At 43.7% G+C, this 18,638-nt stretch overlaps 1 protein-coding gene across 4 annotated transcripts in view; it reads right to left on the bottom strand.

Moving 5' to 3' along the window:
- The window catches only part of TMTC4 (transmembrane O-mannosyltransferase targeting cadherins 4), a 62,097-nt gene that overhangs the window by 9,460 nt on the left and 33,999 nt on the right, over positions 1-18,638 (bottom strand). For all 4 annotated transcript variants that reach the window (XM_045812770.2, XM_045812771.2, XM_045812774.2 and 1 more), the window contains exons 7-14: positions 15,532-15,624; positions 15,138-15,302; positions 14,131-14,333; positions 12,585-12,756; positions 12,367-12,498; positions 4,225-4,304; positions 3,959-4,066; positions 3,707-3,848 (exon numbers count right to left, since the gene is read on the bottom strand). In XM_045812770.2, the coding sequence (XP_045668726.2) occupies positions 3,707-3,848; positions 3,959-4,066; positions 4,225-4,304; positions 12,367-12,498; positions 12,585-12,756; positions 14,131-14,333; positions 15,138-15,302; positions 15,532-15,624 (1,095 nt within the window). The remainder of the gene's footprint in view (positions 1-3,706; positions 3,849-3,958; positions 4,067-4,224; positions 4,305-12,366; positions 12,499-12,584; positions 12,757-14,130; positions 14,334-15,137; positions 15,303-15,531; positions 15,625-18,638) is intronic.

Here is an 18,638-nt window from a genome sequence, read left to right as displayed (position 1 = left end):
ATAATTAGCATAGTTTCTGTTTTCCTGAATGGCTCCTGACTGATACGATCAGTCCTTGCATAATGAATCGTTTCTCGTTAGTATCTCCAGTCACTATTATTGAAATTTTCTAAAAGTAACATGTCACAAATAATCCAGCTTTTCCCAATTTTCTGTTTCACAAGGAAACTGCATTATATTCACTTCTTATATGGGCGCAGAAATCAAAGCACATTTCTGGCTCTCATTACTGAAGAGTGACTAAGAAGGATTTTTAAAAAGAAAAATTTAAGTTATTAAGTTTGTCTTATTCACCAACATACAAATGTGTTGGTTGAGCTGTTAAAGATTAAGCTCTTAACGCTTTTAAGCTGTCAAGCAGGCAAAAGCTGGATAATTAAACAACAATGGAGAGCAAAATCTTTAAATAAGCAACAACAGTTGACAGAAGGGAACACAGGAAGATCATTTCACGGTAGCATAATTAGTAAACAATACACACAGAGAGTGCTACAAGGTTTAATATACTTAATACTACAGATGATCCTCTCTGCGGAAGTGGGAATGAGTTCCAAAGACTGGAGCACATGGATAAAATCCTGACTTTCATAGTCTGTTTTCTTTTTTTTAGACCTAACTCTTACAGAGGGCTTATGTAGCATAAATTCTCTATTTTCCAAACCCCAATGAATTGCAGTGACAAACAGTTACTAGGGGAAGGAAAAAGCCTGCCAAATATTAGGCCTGAAGTGTAACCTAGAAGATTGTAGGCAGATACACTCACTTTGCAAACAGTAACCTAAAAAACTACCTCCAGAACAGAAGGAAAAAATGGAAGAATTCATATGGATATCAAATATAATGTCATGCAAGTCCTAGTGCACTGGACACCGTAACTAGAAACAGTCATCCTTGCAAGTGTTCAGATAATACCCAATATGCTCCCATCCTCCATTCTCACTTCATTGACTTTGCAAGGATCCACTCTGCCTTGTATGTGATTGAAGTTTTTGGTCTCTGCTTGTATCATTATGGTGAGGTTTTACTGTCTTCCCACCCTCCTCCCCAGAGAGAACATTACAGAGGATCAAAATCTTCCATCCCAAATATACCACTTGGTTGTAAGGATTATTGCACTAAAGACATTTGAGATTCGACAGATGCAGAAAGAAGGCTTCCTGGAGCTTCCCTTATCTGACTACAAGCAGAAACAGAGACATAAGGACTGCCATAAATCCCCTCTCCTAGGGACATTTTATAGCCAAGAAGAAGGACCCACACAAAACTTTGTTAGTTTCCACCCATATTTACCTTCTGACAGTTTGCCATCCTTAGAAGCCTAAAACCTTTTTCTTTCTCTTGTCACTTCTCTATAAATTTATTGTTCTTTGTTAAGATGCTATATAAGCCCAAGTTCTAATCACCCTTTCAGTTGTTCATCACTAAGTCTTTCCCATGTGTATGCACAATGCTTCTCTGGATAAACTCTGTTTTTTTACTTGTTAATCTGTCTGTAGTCAGTCTAATTTGCAGGGACCCAAAGACCGAACCTAAGAGTGTGGAGGAAAGTTTTTCTTATCTGCCTTCAACAGCTTCTCACTAGAATTGAGTTTCAGCTTTCCTTGAATCTTCAGGTTTCACAGAGAAAGCTGTTTCAACATCCGTGTATGTAACTAGATCGTAAAGCACAGAATTTTAAAACGTAAAAGTAAACAGAAATGTAGGAAAGGCCAAGTGGCTCTGGAGAAATTTATGTGGGACAACAGGAATTGCCTGCTATCAATTTTCCTGGTTTAAACATCTTGCTGTTACATGGATTCAGTCACATTACTGTCAACTTCCTCCAAGCCCAGGGAGAAACAATTCCTCTTCTCCACACTAGAGTATGCATATAGAGATGGTAGAGATGGTATCTTCCCAGGATACATCATAACTGAAACACGTTTTCTATTCTTTGAATAATAAACACACAAGCCACTTCACTTTAAAATTTATAACATATGCAGTATCTGCTCATTTAAAGGGATGTATGCATAGTGGAGAAGTAAAACTTCACCATCATTAGCCACACATTCCTGTCACTTTCCTCCATTCATAAAATTCTGCCTCCACGACATACACAATCATCGCTACCTAATCCAGAAACAAAGCAGTTTAGACCAAACACATTCCCATCCTGCTAAGAACTGAAGCCTGGATTTTCAACAATCCTTAAAGCAACTCATGTTTTCTAGGTTGCGCCCCCCCCCAACCGTCTCTTCTGCTCTGAGCTGGTCAGTCTGTCTTCTCAATGCTCAGACAGATCTGCTTCCCAAATGCAGGGCCAGCACCAGGGTATTGGAATTTTGTTGGTTTGCTTTGTAAATACAGATCATCTACAGGGCCTATGATTCCATAAATCTGAGATGGGGTGGGAGGACTTGGATATTCAACCAGTTATGGGAACCACTGGTTTTGATAACACAAGGACTCCATAATACCAAGAAGTTTCCGGACCCTTAAAGTGAGGATAAACAGGCATCTCTTTAAAACAACTTTGACGTCATCCTACCTGTGAGGCTAGGCTGGATGAAATATGGAAAACTGTATCTTAAACTTCTTTTAAAAGTCACATCACTATATGTGTATTCCAGTTTGACTAAAGTGAGCAAAACCCTTTTCCCTTAACAATTTCATTTAATCAAACTGAATATATTAGGAACATATGCAGTTAGTTTTTTGAAACCAAATGAAAGGCTTAACTGAAGGAAGAATACGATCATTCCTGTTGAAGGAATTTTGCTGTTTGTGGGTAAGTTTGCTTTCCCCCAGCCTTACAGAGATAGAATTGGCAGAGAACCTGCATAAGTTTAAAGTGTACAACGTGATGATCTGATACCTGTGCGTATATCACCACAGTAAGGTTAGTCATACCAATTCCATCACCTCACACCACCGTGTTCATGGCTCTTTTCTTCATTAAGAAAATCCAGAGCTTTAAGGATTGGGCTGTGGCTCCTCATGGAGGTTTTTCAGAAGCAGCAACAGAATCCATGTCACCATCATTTACCAATACATGTTTTCAGATTTTAAGATTACTGAACTTATTGTATTAGCCACTGTTGCAATATTTATTTGAATAAAGAAATAAAGTATAAGAAAAGAAAATCAAGAGCAATCAGATCTTTAGTTAGTAACTAAGAAAAGAAAGTCACTATGGAACACACTCTTTCCTATTTCCATTGGACAATCTCAAAGCAGTTTCAAATGAATCCCCTCAAGCTTTCTGTTACAGGAAGAACAGTTAGTGCGAACGGCCGGGGATGCAGGGGAGCTGTCCTTGGAGGAAGACGATGGAAGCTCAGCAGCCACATTATGGGTTTGTTTTTTTAATCTCAGCTTTTATTCGTGTTTTTTGAAACAGAGAAACTGATGTTTATCAGGAAGCAACCCTCAGAGTACTGTTTTACAGGGTACAGGGGACTTAAAAAATTCTAATTTCTTCCTTGGTTTAACCTGTGGCCGTGGAGATAACTTACACTTGGCTAATTAAGGCTGAACTGCTCTCGACTTAGAGCTTAAAAAGTTACAGACAAGGAAATCAAACCGCTACCTTCAAAGTGATGAGCATATGCGGAATTGCTTTATAAGGTGCAGGGTACTAGCGTGAGTGGTGCTTCTACCATTTTATTATACAAAGGGAAAAACCAAGCTTTTCTTCTGCAGCCCCGGGACACCTGACACTTACCAGCCGCCCGAGGTTGTAGTAACAATCTGGGTACTTCCTTCTGTGTTTGATCGCTGTCCGGTAACTCCGCTCGGCGGCTTCGAACCGTTTCAGGCTGTTCTGAACTATGCCTAAATTCATCCAGGCGGCAGCGAAGTCTGGCCTGGAAGCGCATTTTTTCCAAAAGAGAAACAAGGAAAAGAAAGGCTTAGACCCCAGAATGCCGGAGCTCCCCTCACTGCCGCTGGCGTAATTACAGAGACCCATGCTTACTGTATTTGCACAGCCAATGAGAGCAGCTCTTCCGCTTCCTGCAGCTCATTCCTCTCTTTTAGGATGTTTCCAAGATTATTCATGGCATGAACGTACTTGGGATTTAGTCTGGAAGCGGAGAGAGAAACGGAGCTGGCTGTTAACGCTCAGTGGTCTTCACTAAACCGTCAGGAACTGGCAAGGGTATCTTAGACTTGGGGTCTTTTTTAAATCCTCGACAGTTAAAACAAGACGTGGGTATCAACGAGACAAGAAGCTTGCAGTACCTCACGGCCTCCCGGTAGTATCTGATGGCGGCTGTCTGATTGCCTTTGTCGGCCAGGTTCTTGCCAACATTGTAGTGAACCTGAAAATACAGATATGAACTTGGCCGTCAGCTGATAGGCTTCTTTTGTGCCGAGCAGGGACACCTATCGCAGCTTCTCACCGAAAACAAAAGCAAAAGGTAAGCAATGAAACAAAACAAAAACACCACGTCACCAGAACTTTGGCTAAAACCCTACAGAGGGCAGGCCAGGGTCATGCTTTTATCCCCCATCCTCAAGAAAAGATGGGAAGGACAGCGTGCAACAAGCACATGATATCACTCAGGTACGACAGAAGGATATTGAACTACAGAAAACTCGAAAACTACAAAGCGAGGTTATTGCTAAACCCGCAGCCCCCCTCCTCCCATATGCCCATCATCCCCTATTAGGGCCGAGAGGCAAAATCCAACCACACGTGGCCATGGGAGGGAGAACCGAGGAGTCTGCATTTTAACAACTACAGCTTGTAGTCCTACAACTTGTAGGACACCTTTCTTCGGTAGCATGCAAACATTCTAGTTCATGCTGATGAAATTCTCCCTCTCTCATTCCTTCAGTCCAGGCACCGCTGGCCGTTAGAGACAACGGTGGCCAGCAAACCTGTCGGACCCTGGCTCCTGGAGCCCTGGCTGTGAGTCAAAAGACCCTGTTGGAAAGTGTGTCACTAGAAGGCACCCGGGGAAGTGGAGGAAGGTGGGTCCCCAGGTGGCGCCTGGTCTAGGCAGGGGGAAGGCTGTCCTGAGGAAGGGCCCTCCCTCCAGCGGAGATCTATGGGCGGTCACTAGGTAAAGGGGCTAGAGTAAGCATGCCGGGCACAGCAGGCAATGGGCAGGCTCCAGGGCTGGGAGGAAGCCCAGGGTGTTTGGTTGAGCAACTACAAGACGCCCAGTGTCGCTGGAGTACAGAGGCCAAGGGTGACCAGGCTGGAGGGTGTAGGGAGCAGGCTGCACAGGGAACCCCAAGCGGTGACAGGTCTGGTTTAGTCTTTGCACAGAAGCAGTAAAGACCAGCACAAGGTCTGTGAGTGTGTGAATTTCCATAATGAAATACCACAAGCCGGGGGTGGGGCTGGGCCGGACAAGACAACAGAAGTGTATTCCCTCGTAGTTCTGGAGGCAAAGATTAAGGGGCAGCAAGGTTGGCTTCTACCAGAGGTTCTGAGGGAGAAAGCTTCTCTCCTGTCTTCTGACAGTCGCCGGCGATCCCTGCAGCTGTGTGGCTCCCATCTCTGCTTGTCTTCACGTGGCCTTCTCCCTGTGTGTCTGTGTCCCTCTTTATAAGGATACTAGTCCTATTGGATTAAGGGCTCACCCTGCACCACTGTGAACTCAACTTACATCTTGATGACATCTGCAAGGCCCCCATTCATAGGTATCAGGGGTGAGGATTTGAACATGTCGTTTTTGGGGGCACAATTTAACCCATAACAAAAGCCAGGCACAGGAGGGTGGCAGAAAATCATAATCAGAGTTATAACGAGTTAGTCACACTGTGGGAAATGTGAGCAGGGAAGAAGCGGATGTCAGGGGTCCGGGGACAGCCTGAGGCTGCTGGTCCAGGGAAGGGAGGACAGCAGATTGAACGAGGGTGGTGGTCGAATGAGCAGAGGAATTTGAAGAACCCTGTGTAAGCAAAGAGCACAGAATTGCTGATGGATTGATAAGAGGGGAAGCATGTTAAGAATGAACTCGAGGTGTCTAACTTTCAGAACTGAATGGATATGATGGCTTTGCAGGGAGATACGACAGGTTGGCTGGGCTTGCCTGGGGGGATAGGAATCAGGCTGATTTTGAAATCCTCGGAGAACCCAAGTAGAAAGACCAAGGTGGCCACCTGAGCTCAGGGGAGGAGCAGGCTGGGGATACCAACGTGGCAGGAGGCCAAGGCAGTACAGCCATGGGTCCTGGGATCATGAACAGCAAGCCAGCCGGGGGAGGAAAAGATCCCAAAAGACCTTCTTGTTTCAACCTCTCCAATCAAACTACAAGCTGGAGAAACCACCAGGGGATAATGCAGCAACAGAGAACAAGGTGATGAAATGTTCCAGCACTAGAGAGAAATGTGGGTCCGGCCACATCATGAACACCATACATGTCACTGACTTGTTCTATTTAAAAGAGTTAATTTAAAAAGGTATTTAATAATGATCATTTTATTCTGAAAAACACATTGTTTTAGTTGTGGTAAAATAAACATAACTTAAAAGTTCCCATCTTAACCCTTAAAAACATTGTTTTTATTTGAGTATAGTTGGCATACAATGTTTCATGAGTTTTGGGTGACTAGCCATTTTTAAGTGCATAGTTCAGGAGGGCTGAGTGCATTCACACTGTTGTGCAACCAACCTCCAGATCTCTCCTCATTGTGCGTATTTGAAAGTCTGTACCCATTACACAGTAACTCTCCCTTTCCCCCTCTCTCCAGCACCTGGCCATCATTCTACTTTGTTTCTATGAATTTGACAATGCTAGATAACTTACAGAAGTGTAAGCATACAGTATTTGTCTTTTTGTGAGTGGCTTGTTTCACCTAGCGTAATGTCCTCAAGGTTCACCCACATTGTAGCAGGTGCCAGAACCCCCTTCCTTTTCGAGGCTGAGTAATATTCCACTGTAGGCATATACTACATTTTGTTCGTCCATTCATCTGTTGATGGACAGACACTTGGTTTGCTTCTACCTTTTGGCTACTGTGAACAATGCGGCTATGAACATGTGTGTTCATACATCTCTTTGAGACCCTGCTTTCAATTCTTTCGGTTATCTACCTGGAAGTGGAATTGCTAGTAATTCCATATGGTAATTATATGTTTAATTTTTTTAAGAACTAAAATGGTTAACTTTATCTTATGAGAATTTTACCTCCATGTCAAGAAGAGGAAGAGAGAATAAGGAGAGAATTTTTAATGATTGAAAAGGGTGGTAAAGTTGACTAGAAAAAACTGGACTCATAGTTGCAAAGCGACTGGAAATTCTCAGGTCAGCTTCACTTGAGGGCACGATAGAGGTAGACCTATGGCATTTTCTCAACTGGACATGGGCTCAAGAAAAAGTTAGAAGGAAAGGGGCCGGGACTCAAAATGACCCTGGGACAGGGGCGCCTGGGTGGCACAGCGGTTAAGCGTCTGCCTTCGGCTCAGGGCGTGATCCCGGCATTCTGGGATCGAGCCCCATATCAGGCTCCTCTGCTATGAGCCTGCTTCTTCCTCTCCCACTCCCCCTGCTTGTGTTCCCTCTCTCGCTGGCTGTCTCTATCTCTGTCAAATAAATAAATAAAATCTTAAAAAAAAAAAAAGTGACCGTGGGACAGCAGAACTGCAGACTCATAAGGACTATTATCAGAAGTATTTGTGGACACTCCTTTTGGAGACTTATGATGCAAAGGCCAAATGCAATCTCAGATGAGATGATGCCACAGAAACATATTCACATCAGGTGTGTTCGGCGGTGCTCCTGTGAACAGTAATCATGGTAGCCAGCACGTGCTGAGGGTTGCCATCAGGCTGGCGTGCGGCCGGCACGATATACGTATGTGACTTGTCTGCATGGCAGACCTGCCACGTGGCTTCTCTCAACTGCCCTTCCGAGTTGGGGGACTGCTGCAGCATTGTTAAACATCTCACCCCAGGAGCTGCAGCTGCATTTTGAAGCCAGGCTCCGAGACCTGTGTTTTTCTCACTATATCACACCCATCTCTGAGGGTGCTGGGTGAGGATGGGGCCAGCTGCTTGAGGGGATTTCTAGACCCACTCATGCATGCCATCTGTTATTTTTCTTAAAGTAATTAATGTTCCTTATTGCATGTTAATGACTGCATTGTACCCACCACCCCCAAAATTCATCTGCTGATGTCCTGACTCCCAGTGCCCGAGAATGTGACTGTATTTGGAGATAGGACCTTTAAAGAGGAAATTAAGTTAACCTGAGGTCATCGGGGTGGGCTCTAATCCAATCTGACCAGTGTTCTTGTAAGAAGAGGACTTTGGACACACAGAGAGAGAGAGAGACACCAAGATTGCATGTGCACAGAGGACAGACTACGTGAGGACACCATCAGGAGGCTGCTGTCTGTAGGCCTCAGGAGAAACCAACCCTGCCGGCACCTTGATCTTGGACTTCCAGCCTCCAGAACGGTGACAAAATAAATGTCTCTCTTTTAAGCCCCCAGTTAATATATCATGACTACAGTAATGGTGTAAGCACATTTCAAGAGCATTACACCGAAAACTTCAGAAACCCTTCCGAAAATATAACCACCTCCTGCCTTATCAATCATAACCTACAGTTACAGCTTGTCTTCAAAAATACTAGTATTTGTGGAAGGGTACAGAACAGTGCGACATTCTTTTAAGCACGTAGGTACCAGAGATTTGTTTTTTAACTGCCAATTTTAAAGTCTATACATTTATTTTTATCTAATCCGACAAAAGGAATCACAAACAGGGAAATCACAGGTGATAGAAATGTATAGTTCTGTGTAGCACACAGTATGATTTAAACTGAACCATATTATTGTCCGTTCGTAGGTATTAGCATCTTCAAGTTATAGCTAATGCTGTGGCTATAGCACATTTTGAAAAGTGTGCTCTAAACGGTTTCATTTAGTGCCTCCTCCAGCCCAGCCTGGGTGTGCTACCTCACCTCCCGTCCCACACACGAAAGAACTGGAGAAATCTGGAGAATCCAACCAGTGAGCGATGTGCTTGTGGTCCCCAGAATACAAACTCAGCTTCTACTCAGACTTCCACACGACGCCCACCTCTTCTGCCCCTGAGCTCCTGCTGCTTTCCTTTGTTATGGGCAAATTCTGTTTTCTCAATAAAAAGCTCAGACAAAGAGTTCAGCTGCCCTCTGCAGTATACACGGTGTTCTGTTAGACACCCAGAAGCCGGCGACCAGACCAGGGGAGAAAGACAGAGCACTTGGAAATTCAGGCTGTGCGTATTTCCACAGAACTCGTTAAAAATCTGATGCAGCCCTAGAAGGCAAGCTGTCCGTAATTGAGAACTGATAAAAACAGGCTCACCCAGAGGCCAGCCTCATCCTATGGGGTAGAGGGGGGGAAGTATCTGAGTGGAAAACAGCTGTCTAGAGAACCCATCGTAAACAAACCAACCCCCAAACCCTCATAAACAGTTCCCTTATAACAATGTTTAAAGAATGAATGATTTTTGTTTCCATACACTGGAAAAGACAGAAAAACCCTGTTTATTCTTTAACTTTCCCTCTTGCCTCTATGATTCCTATGCTGAGCCATCAAACCGGCACAGAAACCACAGACGAAAGGCTACCACTGTAGCCCCACGACACGCAAATCAACCACGGAAGGCGGTGAACACCAGAGTGAAAGCCAGTTTGTTTCAAATTTTCTGTTCCCATTTGATGTTAAAATGTTTTAAACACACACACACAAAATCTTATAAAGCATCCTGGCTCATCCTTCAGGAAATACCTCATTGGGGTATGTGATGTTTTTCCTTGATAACAAGAATTCAGAATCGTATCTCAGAGTTGTGCAAAGTGGCACATAATTTTAAGCCTTAAAAATGAAAAGTGACTGTACATAGAATTAAAGACTTGGTATCTCATCCATTGTAGGCTAAAGAAATTTAATTTCCAGGCGGCTCAATTCCATCACTACTATTGAGCGCCTACCTTCTGCAAGGCACTGTGGGTAGTCCAGCTGTGGACAGGCACTGGTACTGCAATCTTCTGAACAAGATGACTCTCAGTTGTAGATCTGGGCCTAACCTAGAGCCAGGTGTCCAACACTTATTTATTATTCAACGAATATAAAGTGGGAACCAATACAGAAAATGTATTTCCTGCAACAGAGCTCAATGAAACCAGTGTCTTCCTAAATGAGGCCTCTTCCCTGAAATGAGCCTAGCTTTTTTCCAAAAAGAAAAAAAAGGGAAGTAAAGATAATTTGATTATACTCCAATTTATATTGGAAAGGAAAACAAATAAACAAAAACAAACACAAGAAACCCCAAGACTCTATCTTGCTCATACTGAATGGTAACACTGGAAAAGGTCCTTAGAAAGGACTATCACCACTGGGTCTATTTTGAAGATGAGGTCTTCTATCTATGTCTTAAATTTTTTAAAAAAGATTTTATTATTTATTTGAGAGAGAGGAGAGAGAGGGAGAGAGGGAGGGAGGGAGAGGGAGAGAGAATCTGAAGGTCACTCCCCACTGAGCGCAGAGCCTGACTCGGGGCTCCATCCCACAACCACAAGATCATGACCTGAGTCGAAACCAAGAGTTGGATGCTTAACCAACTGAGCCACCCACCGTCCCATGTATATCTTAAATTTAAAAAAGAAAACTACACATGCAGACATATGATTGTGTGTGTGTCCACGTGTGCACTCCTTGTGTTTTCTATCCTATAGCACAAGAAATCACTTATCAGGGCAGACGTATGGCCTCAAACATCACATATGTCCCCCCTCCCCCTCACTTACTGGTGTAACCAGGGCAGCACATCATATCAGGTCTCTAACTACCACCTAAATTACTCATCTAGATAACATCAGTTCCATCCTTCTATGCCTCAGTTTCTCCCATCTGGAAAAAATAAAAGAAAACCCTCTCTCTCTCTCAAAACCTTAGAGGGAGGATAATGGAGATTAATTATAGAGCCTCTACAAAGAAATCGGAGTTCCTTGTGGGAAAGAACTATATAAATAGAAGGGATAATTACTGCTATTCAAACAGAAAAGCAAAAATAAAGCAGATCTATTAACATTTATGAAATTAAATCACAGGCAATTTATTTTTAGTAGCATAAAATAAATGGATAGGTCAGCAAATCAAATTAAGGATCAAAGCCTGAAGTAATTCACTCTTTTATCTAAGTCTCTTAACTATAAAACATGAACAAGATCTTTTTTTTTTCAATCAAAGAAAAAAGACAAACAAGGAGTTAGCACCTTTTATATGATTCTTTACTTCAGGATCACAATAAGATGCTAACTATTCATTAGATTTATTCATATAATTTTGCCTGAAATCACAGCTTTCTCTTAAATATAGAATATGGAAATGAGAGAAAACTCCAGAGAGCTCTTTTTCTCCCCCTAGAGGATCACATTGAAGCATCCTAAGAACTCCGATTCTGATGACCCAAGAGAGAATATGTCATTATTTAGTAATAATCTATACCAATAGAAAATTCTTCTAACCGAACCCCTTGGCCTCCCATTTTGAGCAAGTAGCATTCTCTTCATGTCATTTAACAAGACAACCAAAACTGAGCCCCAGAAAGCTAACATTTTTTGAGCACCTACTATGTTCTAACTACCACGTTAGGGCTCTTCGGATGCCATATTTCTTTAAGGCCTCGCAATTAACCCAAGAGACAGACATTATCTCCCCTCTATAGATAAGGGCACTGAAAGTTCAAAACAGTTTTAAGTTTTGCCCAAAAGGGTATAGCTCGTTAAATGAAAAGATTGGATTCATCAAGAATACAAGTGAAAACAAATTCCCACCAGACGGCTTCAACAAAAACACTGCCAATTTTAAAGCCTACACATTTATTTTTACCTAATCTGATGAAAGGAATCACAAGCAGAGACACTACAGGCGATACAAATGTGTACTACGATACACCAGAAAGCATATTTAAACGTCCTGAACCAAAGTGCTGCCCCTTCAGAGGTGGTATCATCTTCAAGTTACAGATTGGAGGAGGACTCAATGCTGTGGCCTGAGCGTATGTTCTGGGGTGGGCTCTGAATGGACTGACTCTGCCCCTCCCCCAGCTGCAGTCTGGATGTGTGGGGTTACCTCCCTGCCACCATTTCAAAGGGGGATGGAGTGGACCAACTGGAAGATGAGTAAAACTTGATCTAAGTCACTCGCAGTTTCACTGACATTGTCTGGTTGTGATGATTTCTCTTGAATTATTTTGGCCAAGTGGAATTGTAGTAAGTTTTATCAAGATCATTAATAAAACCAAAGAAAAAAACCATGTATTTGGTCCTGGTCTTAAGCTGGATTCTGTGTGAAGGTAAACATTCCTCTTAGTCAGCTGTTGAACTTATACATATCTGGTGAAGTCTTTCCAAAGAAACATGGCGGCCAACATACCTTGGCATTGAGAGGACACACAGACAGGGCACTTCTAAAAAGCTGTTCTTCGTTCCGCCACTCGCCACTGCGAATCATGCACCTCAGCATGTTGATGAATAAAATTCCCAGCACGACAGCAGCAATCAATTTCTTAGGAACAGAGAGAGACAGTAAATGTCATGAGGAAGATCCATCTAATCGTCTCGGTTATGAACGGCACCACTCTGGGCCAATACCTTTTTCTTAGTGTGTTTACTGAGAGCTCCGAATCCGAAAGTCAGCAGCATGCAGTACCCAGCACTGGGGAGGTACAGGACTCTCTCTGCAACCACAAAGCCCACTCGGAAGAACAAGTTACTTGCAGGAAGAAATGGGATAATGAGAAATCCCAGGCCCAGCGTAAGGATCCTAGAAAATGAGAAGTAATTGAAATGGCTATTTTCAGACCTTAAAAAAAAAAAAATCCTGCTCAACATTAAAATAGTAATAAAGCCCCCCCCCCTTTTTATGTCATCAATTGAGAAAAGGTATTAGCAGTAGCAAAGAAATATCATCAGTAGGGCCTAGGGGTCAGCCTGGCAGTATAAGTCATAAAATCTCACTAATGCACTTAGCGCCAAACGCAGGGATAAGACTTGTAGGTTGTCCAATCCGTAGGAGGAAGGTTAGAATGATTACATTTTGTGAAGCCTTGTTAATTCACCTACTCTTAACCCCACCTCAAACCATGCAGTGTGGAATAGATTAGTGGGTATGTTGGTCCCAATTAGTCCAATATAGTTTTCATAAACGAAATCATTTTCGTTACATCCCCACAAATGTCAGTCAGGCAAAAAGAAAGTTGAGCAACAAAGCACTTGTGGAATGAGGCAACATGTCCAGTGTTCCTTGTGACACAGAACAGTTACAAAGCCAGGTTAAATTTGGTGACTCCTTGTCGGTTAAGCATCTGCCTTCGGTTCAGGTCATGATCCTGGAGCCCTGGGATCGAGCCCCACGTTGGGCTCTCAGCTCAGCAGTGAGTCTGCTTCTCCCTCTGCTCCTCCCCCTGCTCATGCTCTCTCTCTCTCTCAAATAAATAGATAAAATCTTTAAAAAAAAAGATACTATTGCAAGTGTATAAGTGAAGTGGGACTAAAGCTAGGTGCCCTTTAGAATTATGAACCCATTTAATAAAATTAAAAATTTATTTTGAGAAATTACTAATCTAACTCCATAGCACTTATGCTTAAAGGGAATCAACTGCCTTAAATAGTTTTTTCTCTGAAACACATTTGCTTTTCCCCCAATTATTTTCTCAGTAACCCTTTTTTTCTCTTCTTCTTCTTTTTTTTTTTTTTGCAAGAAAGAATAGTCTCTTTGGGGCAGCAGTTTATTTTCTACGAAACAACAACAGAAGGACGTACGAGAGCACCCACCAGGGCTTTCTGAAGGAGAATTGTGAAATAATGGGCACGGCACACATCAATTACACTCTCTGTTCTGACCATAAATTACTCTTTACCACCTACCGTGAAAAGGATCTCGAGATGCTACTTCAAGGGGACTGTGGGAGGGGGAGAGAGAGCAGCCATCCATCTCCCTCCTCCAAGGCCACTCCCCACCAGTTGAAGCTGGCAATGGATTCCAAAGGGACGGAACTATCCTCGCCGGAAGCATGTCTGGGAAATCAATGTCCTTGGACATTACTTCCGCAAAGCTGTTAAAATGATCAGTGCTGGACTGAGCGGAAAGCTCTGACTCAACCCCGTGTGGAAGTTAAAATTCAGTGCTGCCTCTTACCTTCTTCTGTGGCTGTCCTCAGAGCACAGGGCTTGGCATATTAGGCCAATTAGGCACAACCAGAGAGCCGCTGGTGCAGTTACCCTCCAGTCTCCGGCTGACTTAATGAGGGGGATGCAGCCCATTGACCAATCAAAACACAGCCACCAAGGGCACAGAAGCAGCCAGGCATTCAGTGAGTAGTAGTAATTATAGTTTATGGCCTGTCAGTCAAAAGGAAAACAAACATTTATTTGATGCAGAACTTCTACATATATACGTATGTGTGTATATTGTAACTTCACTTTTGAGGTATCCATAGGCATCCGTTCAAGGACAGCAGTTATATAAAATAAAATATTGCCAATTTCTATATTGGACATGAGGCCACAGTTTGCAATTTATTAAATGCGTTCAGATTGTACTAGACAAAAATACAGCAAAGCCGCCAGACTCGCTATACATCTGTTATATTTCTGGTCAAAGTGTCCCATTTACTTAGTGATGCCCAAAGTTTGTGACCCAGGAAATCTGAGGCCCAGGGGTCACCCATGTGTCTGACGATATAAGAACAGAGTTTTTCCTTCTTTTGATTTCTATCTCTGTAAAATGTGCAGTGAAGAATTTGTGGCTTGACACCCTTGCCTTCAGAAAAAGCAAACCTTTACGATAGAGTCTTGATACTGCTGGACATGTAAAGACATATAACCGATGTGGTTGTATTTTGTCTTAATCCCGCTGTATCAATTTTCTTTACCACAAAAGTAATGGGGTCAGGGACACTTTAGTGAGGCTGGCAGGGAACCTGATATCTGAAAGAACCATTGCTCTTTAATTTTGTTTAGAATGGAAATACAAAGGGCTTACACCCTCTCCATCCCCTAATAAAACTCGGGTTTCATCCTAGAAGAGCAAAGAAATGTGGAGGGATTTTGTGGGCGTGCTGGGAAGCCAGATGAGGAGCACAGAGGTGCTGGCATTTGGTGGGCAGAGAGGACAATCCAGCAGGGGACAGGCTCGGCACTCACCCTGACCAACACGCTGTCGGCGAAGGAGGCGGGGTTGTCCACCTCGGTGAACGCTGGCGGGCCGGTGCCCATGATCTTCCAGCGCACGTAGAGCACCCCTGCGCCCCCCGAGGCCAGGAGGGCCATTCTGAAGAGGAGGCCCCTGTTCCTGAGCACAGCAATGTTCTGAAAGGACAACGCCAAGCCCCTGACGGCACCGATTTTCAAACAGAAGTGCAGCCAAGCTAGATACAAACGTGCAGCAATTATGCCTGAACTATGCTGACACTGTAGCTTGAAAGGGCCAGCTATTTTAAGATTCAAAACCGCAAGAAATATTTTGAAAATGGCATTTAAAATCAGCTGGTACTTGACATTTTCCGTGTCTGGGCGGGAGACAAAAGTATATACTCACCTTGAATGATTTGTCTTTATGTAGTGCCTTCTGGACCATTTCCAGAACATTTAATTTGCCTATCACCAAGATGTCAAAGACGGCATTCAAACCCTGAGGAAGCAAAGCAAGGCAATCAGGGACGGGAGAGCCTCGCTGTGATGAGGCAGCAATTAGACTTCGCAATTTTATTACTGAATCTCGACAAGAATGGCAGTGGATAAGATAATCACGGAAGGAGCTTCAGCTCTAAGACAGACACCCCACTATTGTTCCATCAGCTCATGGTAATATATCACATTTATTATGTAGTAAATCCCTCTTGGTCATAATTTCATAGTCGGCCTATAAGATTATTGTAAGATTCAGGAGGCTGGACATTTGGGGTTCCCAGGAGAAGTTTGGCAGAGGTCCCTCCTCCCTTGTTTTTCCTTTACTGTAAAACAGTCTCTTAGTTGATGTGACAGGGGGTTACCTGCACAGTAATTACGTCTCGGAAGATAAAGGCAGCCACCAGCCTCGACGCCCCGGCCATGTACGTAATTAATCGCACCCCCAGAACGCCAAGGGCTCACTGATTTCAGCAAGTAGAGTCAGAGCAGGGGCACAACATACAAAAGCATCTCTGGTCGGGCTTCGGAGATCTCTCGGGTTCAGACTCCTGGCCGTCTGCTGGTTGTCGGTTCTTGCTGCGCACGCGGCCAGACCGCCCTTCCCAGCCAGCCCTGTGGCTACATGTGGACACGTGACTGAGTTCCGGCTTCCGGAACGTGGGTGGAAGCGATAATGCACCATTTTGGAGGTTTGGTTATAACCTGGGCACTCTCTGCCTGTTGGTTTCGCTTTCCACCTGGCCAGGATGGATACCACTGGGTCAACTTTGGCAACGATACTCCCAAGATGGCACAGCCTCCACCAGCTTGGGTCCACCGTGTGGACGACAGCCACACCTGCCCCTGGCCGCTAGGTGAACATTAAATAACTTCCATTATGTGAAGCCACTGGATTTGGGATGTGATGCTGACATCACGCCTCTGCTGACAGCTTCCAGTAGCACCAAAGTCGTCTCTTTCTCATAGGTGAGAGCTGCTTTTGCAACTGCGATACCTGTAGTTACAGACTGGAGGCTAGAGGAGCCTTGGATTCCCTTCTCTCCCTGCAGGCAATGTCACCTCGTGGAACTCCCAGCCCAATCTAGATAAGGTGGACACAATACAAACCATATATGGTTCAAGTTCCCCTAAATGACTTTGGCCTCTTTAATATGAGGCTTTGTGGTGAAAAAGATCATAAATCAGAAGCCAGTGGTAATTTGTGGCTTCCAGAGCAAGGATGACACCCCTACTTAACCCTCTCCCATAAATGCTGGAAGCCATTAATTATCCAATACACAGGCCAGTGCTAGGTTAATCATGTCAAAGAATTCTGATTTCATCCACTCATGCGATACCGGATTTTAGTGGGTCAGAGCAGACCATTTCTGCCTGGGTGTAAGCCATTTTCTAGAAGGCAGAAGCTTCCTGTTAAGCGGCCGCTGTCGCATACCATTTGTTTTTCTCCCTATGAGCTATAAGACAGTCACCAAGGCATGAGGGGATCTTGTCATCACTTCTGTTTGGCACTCTCCAACTTCCCATTTAAATGCATCATCAAAATGTCCACATTCTAATCACATTTTTGGAAATAGCTAAATTTTACCATATCTTTAGTTACATAAATTCAACCTAATCCTTTAGTGCTTTTCAAACATTAACAGAAGCCACCTTGGACCTGCTGAATGGAGATTCTGACCCAGCAGGCCTGGGGTAGGGTTGGAGATCCTAAATTTCTAATAAGCTCCCACATGGTGTTGATGCTGCTGGTCTTTGAGAAGCAAGGGTTTAGAGCAGTGGATGGTTCTGCCACCTGGGGGATACTTGACAATGTCTAGAGACATTTTAAGTTGTCAACCAAGGGAGTCCTATTGGCATTTAGGGGGTAGAGGCCAGGGATGTTGCTTAACATGGTACGATGCCCAGGACAGCTCTTCCGTAACAGAGAATGATCCAGCCCAAAATGTCAACAATGCCAAGATTGAGAAACATTGGCTTAGAAGAAACTTAAAAAAAATAACTCATGAACTTCAAGTATCTTTGCACAGTAATTCTTTCTATGCCATTTTTTAGCTATCTAACCTTAATCTTACAGACTGAGCCCGATAAAACCATGGATCTTTGCTTTGACTTACATCAAACCCCATATAGCTTTATCTGCTCTTTCTTTCCCAAGCTATTCCTATATGGGCCATTTAAATCCCATCTTTATTTTCCATTTCTCTACCCCTAATCACATCCCTAATTTCTAAATTTTCCTCTAATAATGTCAAGCATAAAACTGGCTAGAACAGAAAAAAAGGAAACTGGATTTCAATGCCTGTCCCTCCCTGGGGCTTCAATTCTGGTCAGACATAGGAGGTGCACATCTGGACTCTTCAGAGGCTCCTCCTTTCCTCTTTGATATTTCCCATCGAAGCTGAGCACAACATACACTCAATGCTTCTCTAACCAGGACCAGAAGCATGGATGGGGTTTACCCACTGTTGTATTTAGGCCTGTCGAAACAAGAAAGCACCCCAGAAAACTTGAACTGTTCTTTCCTCTTTTCCTACAGCACCTCTCCATGAGAGCTAATCACTGTCTTTTGTTTGTTTGTTTTTAAGATTATTTATGGGGGGGGAGAGGGAGAGCGCAAGCATGAGCAGGAGGGCAGGAGGAGCAGAGGGAGAGGGAAAGAGAATCTCAAGGAAATTTTGCACTGAGCGCAGAGTCCGATGCGGGGCTCAATCTCACGACTCTGAGATCACGACCTGAACCAAAACCAAGAGTTCAACACTTAACTGACTGTGCCACCCAGGCGCCCTGGGAGCTAATCACTGTCTTTTTTTTTTTCTTAAATTCAATTAGCCAACATACAGTACATCCATCGTTTCCAGATGTAGTGTTAATAATTCATCAGTTGCGTATAACACCCAGTGCTCTTCACATCACGTGCCCTCTTCAATACCTATCACCCAGTTACCCCATCCCCCCTACCCACCTCCCCTCCAACAACCCTCGGTTTGTTTCCCAGAGTCAAGAGTCTCTCACGGT

This window comes from Ursus americanus, chromosome 10 (genome assembly GCF_024610735.1).
Source record: "Ursus americanus isolate L20-20 chromosome 10, mUrsAme1.1.p, whole genome shotgun sequence".
NCBI lineage: Eukaryota > Metazoa > Chordata > Mammalia > Carnivora > Ursidae > Ursus > Ursus americanus.
Note: the sequence above shows the minus strand (reverse complement) of the source record. Positions and strands in the feature narration are given on the sequence as shown.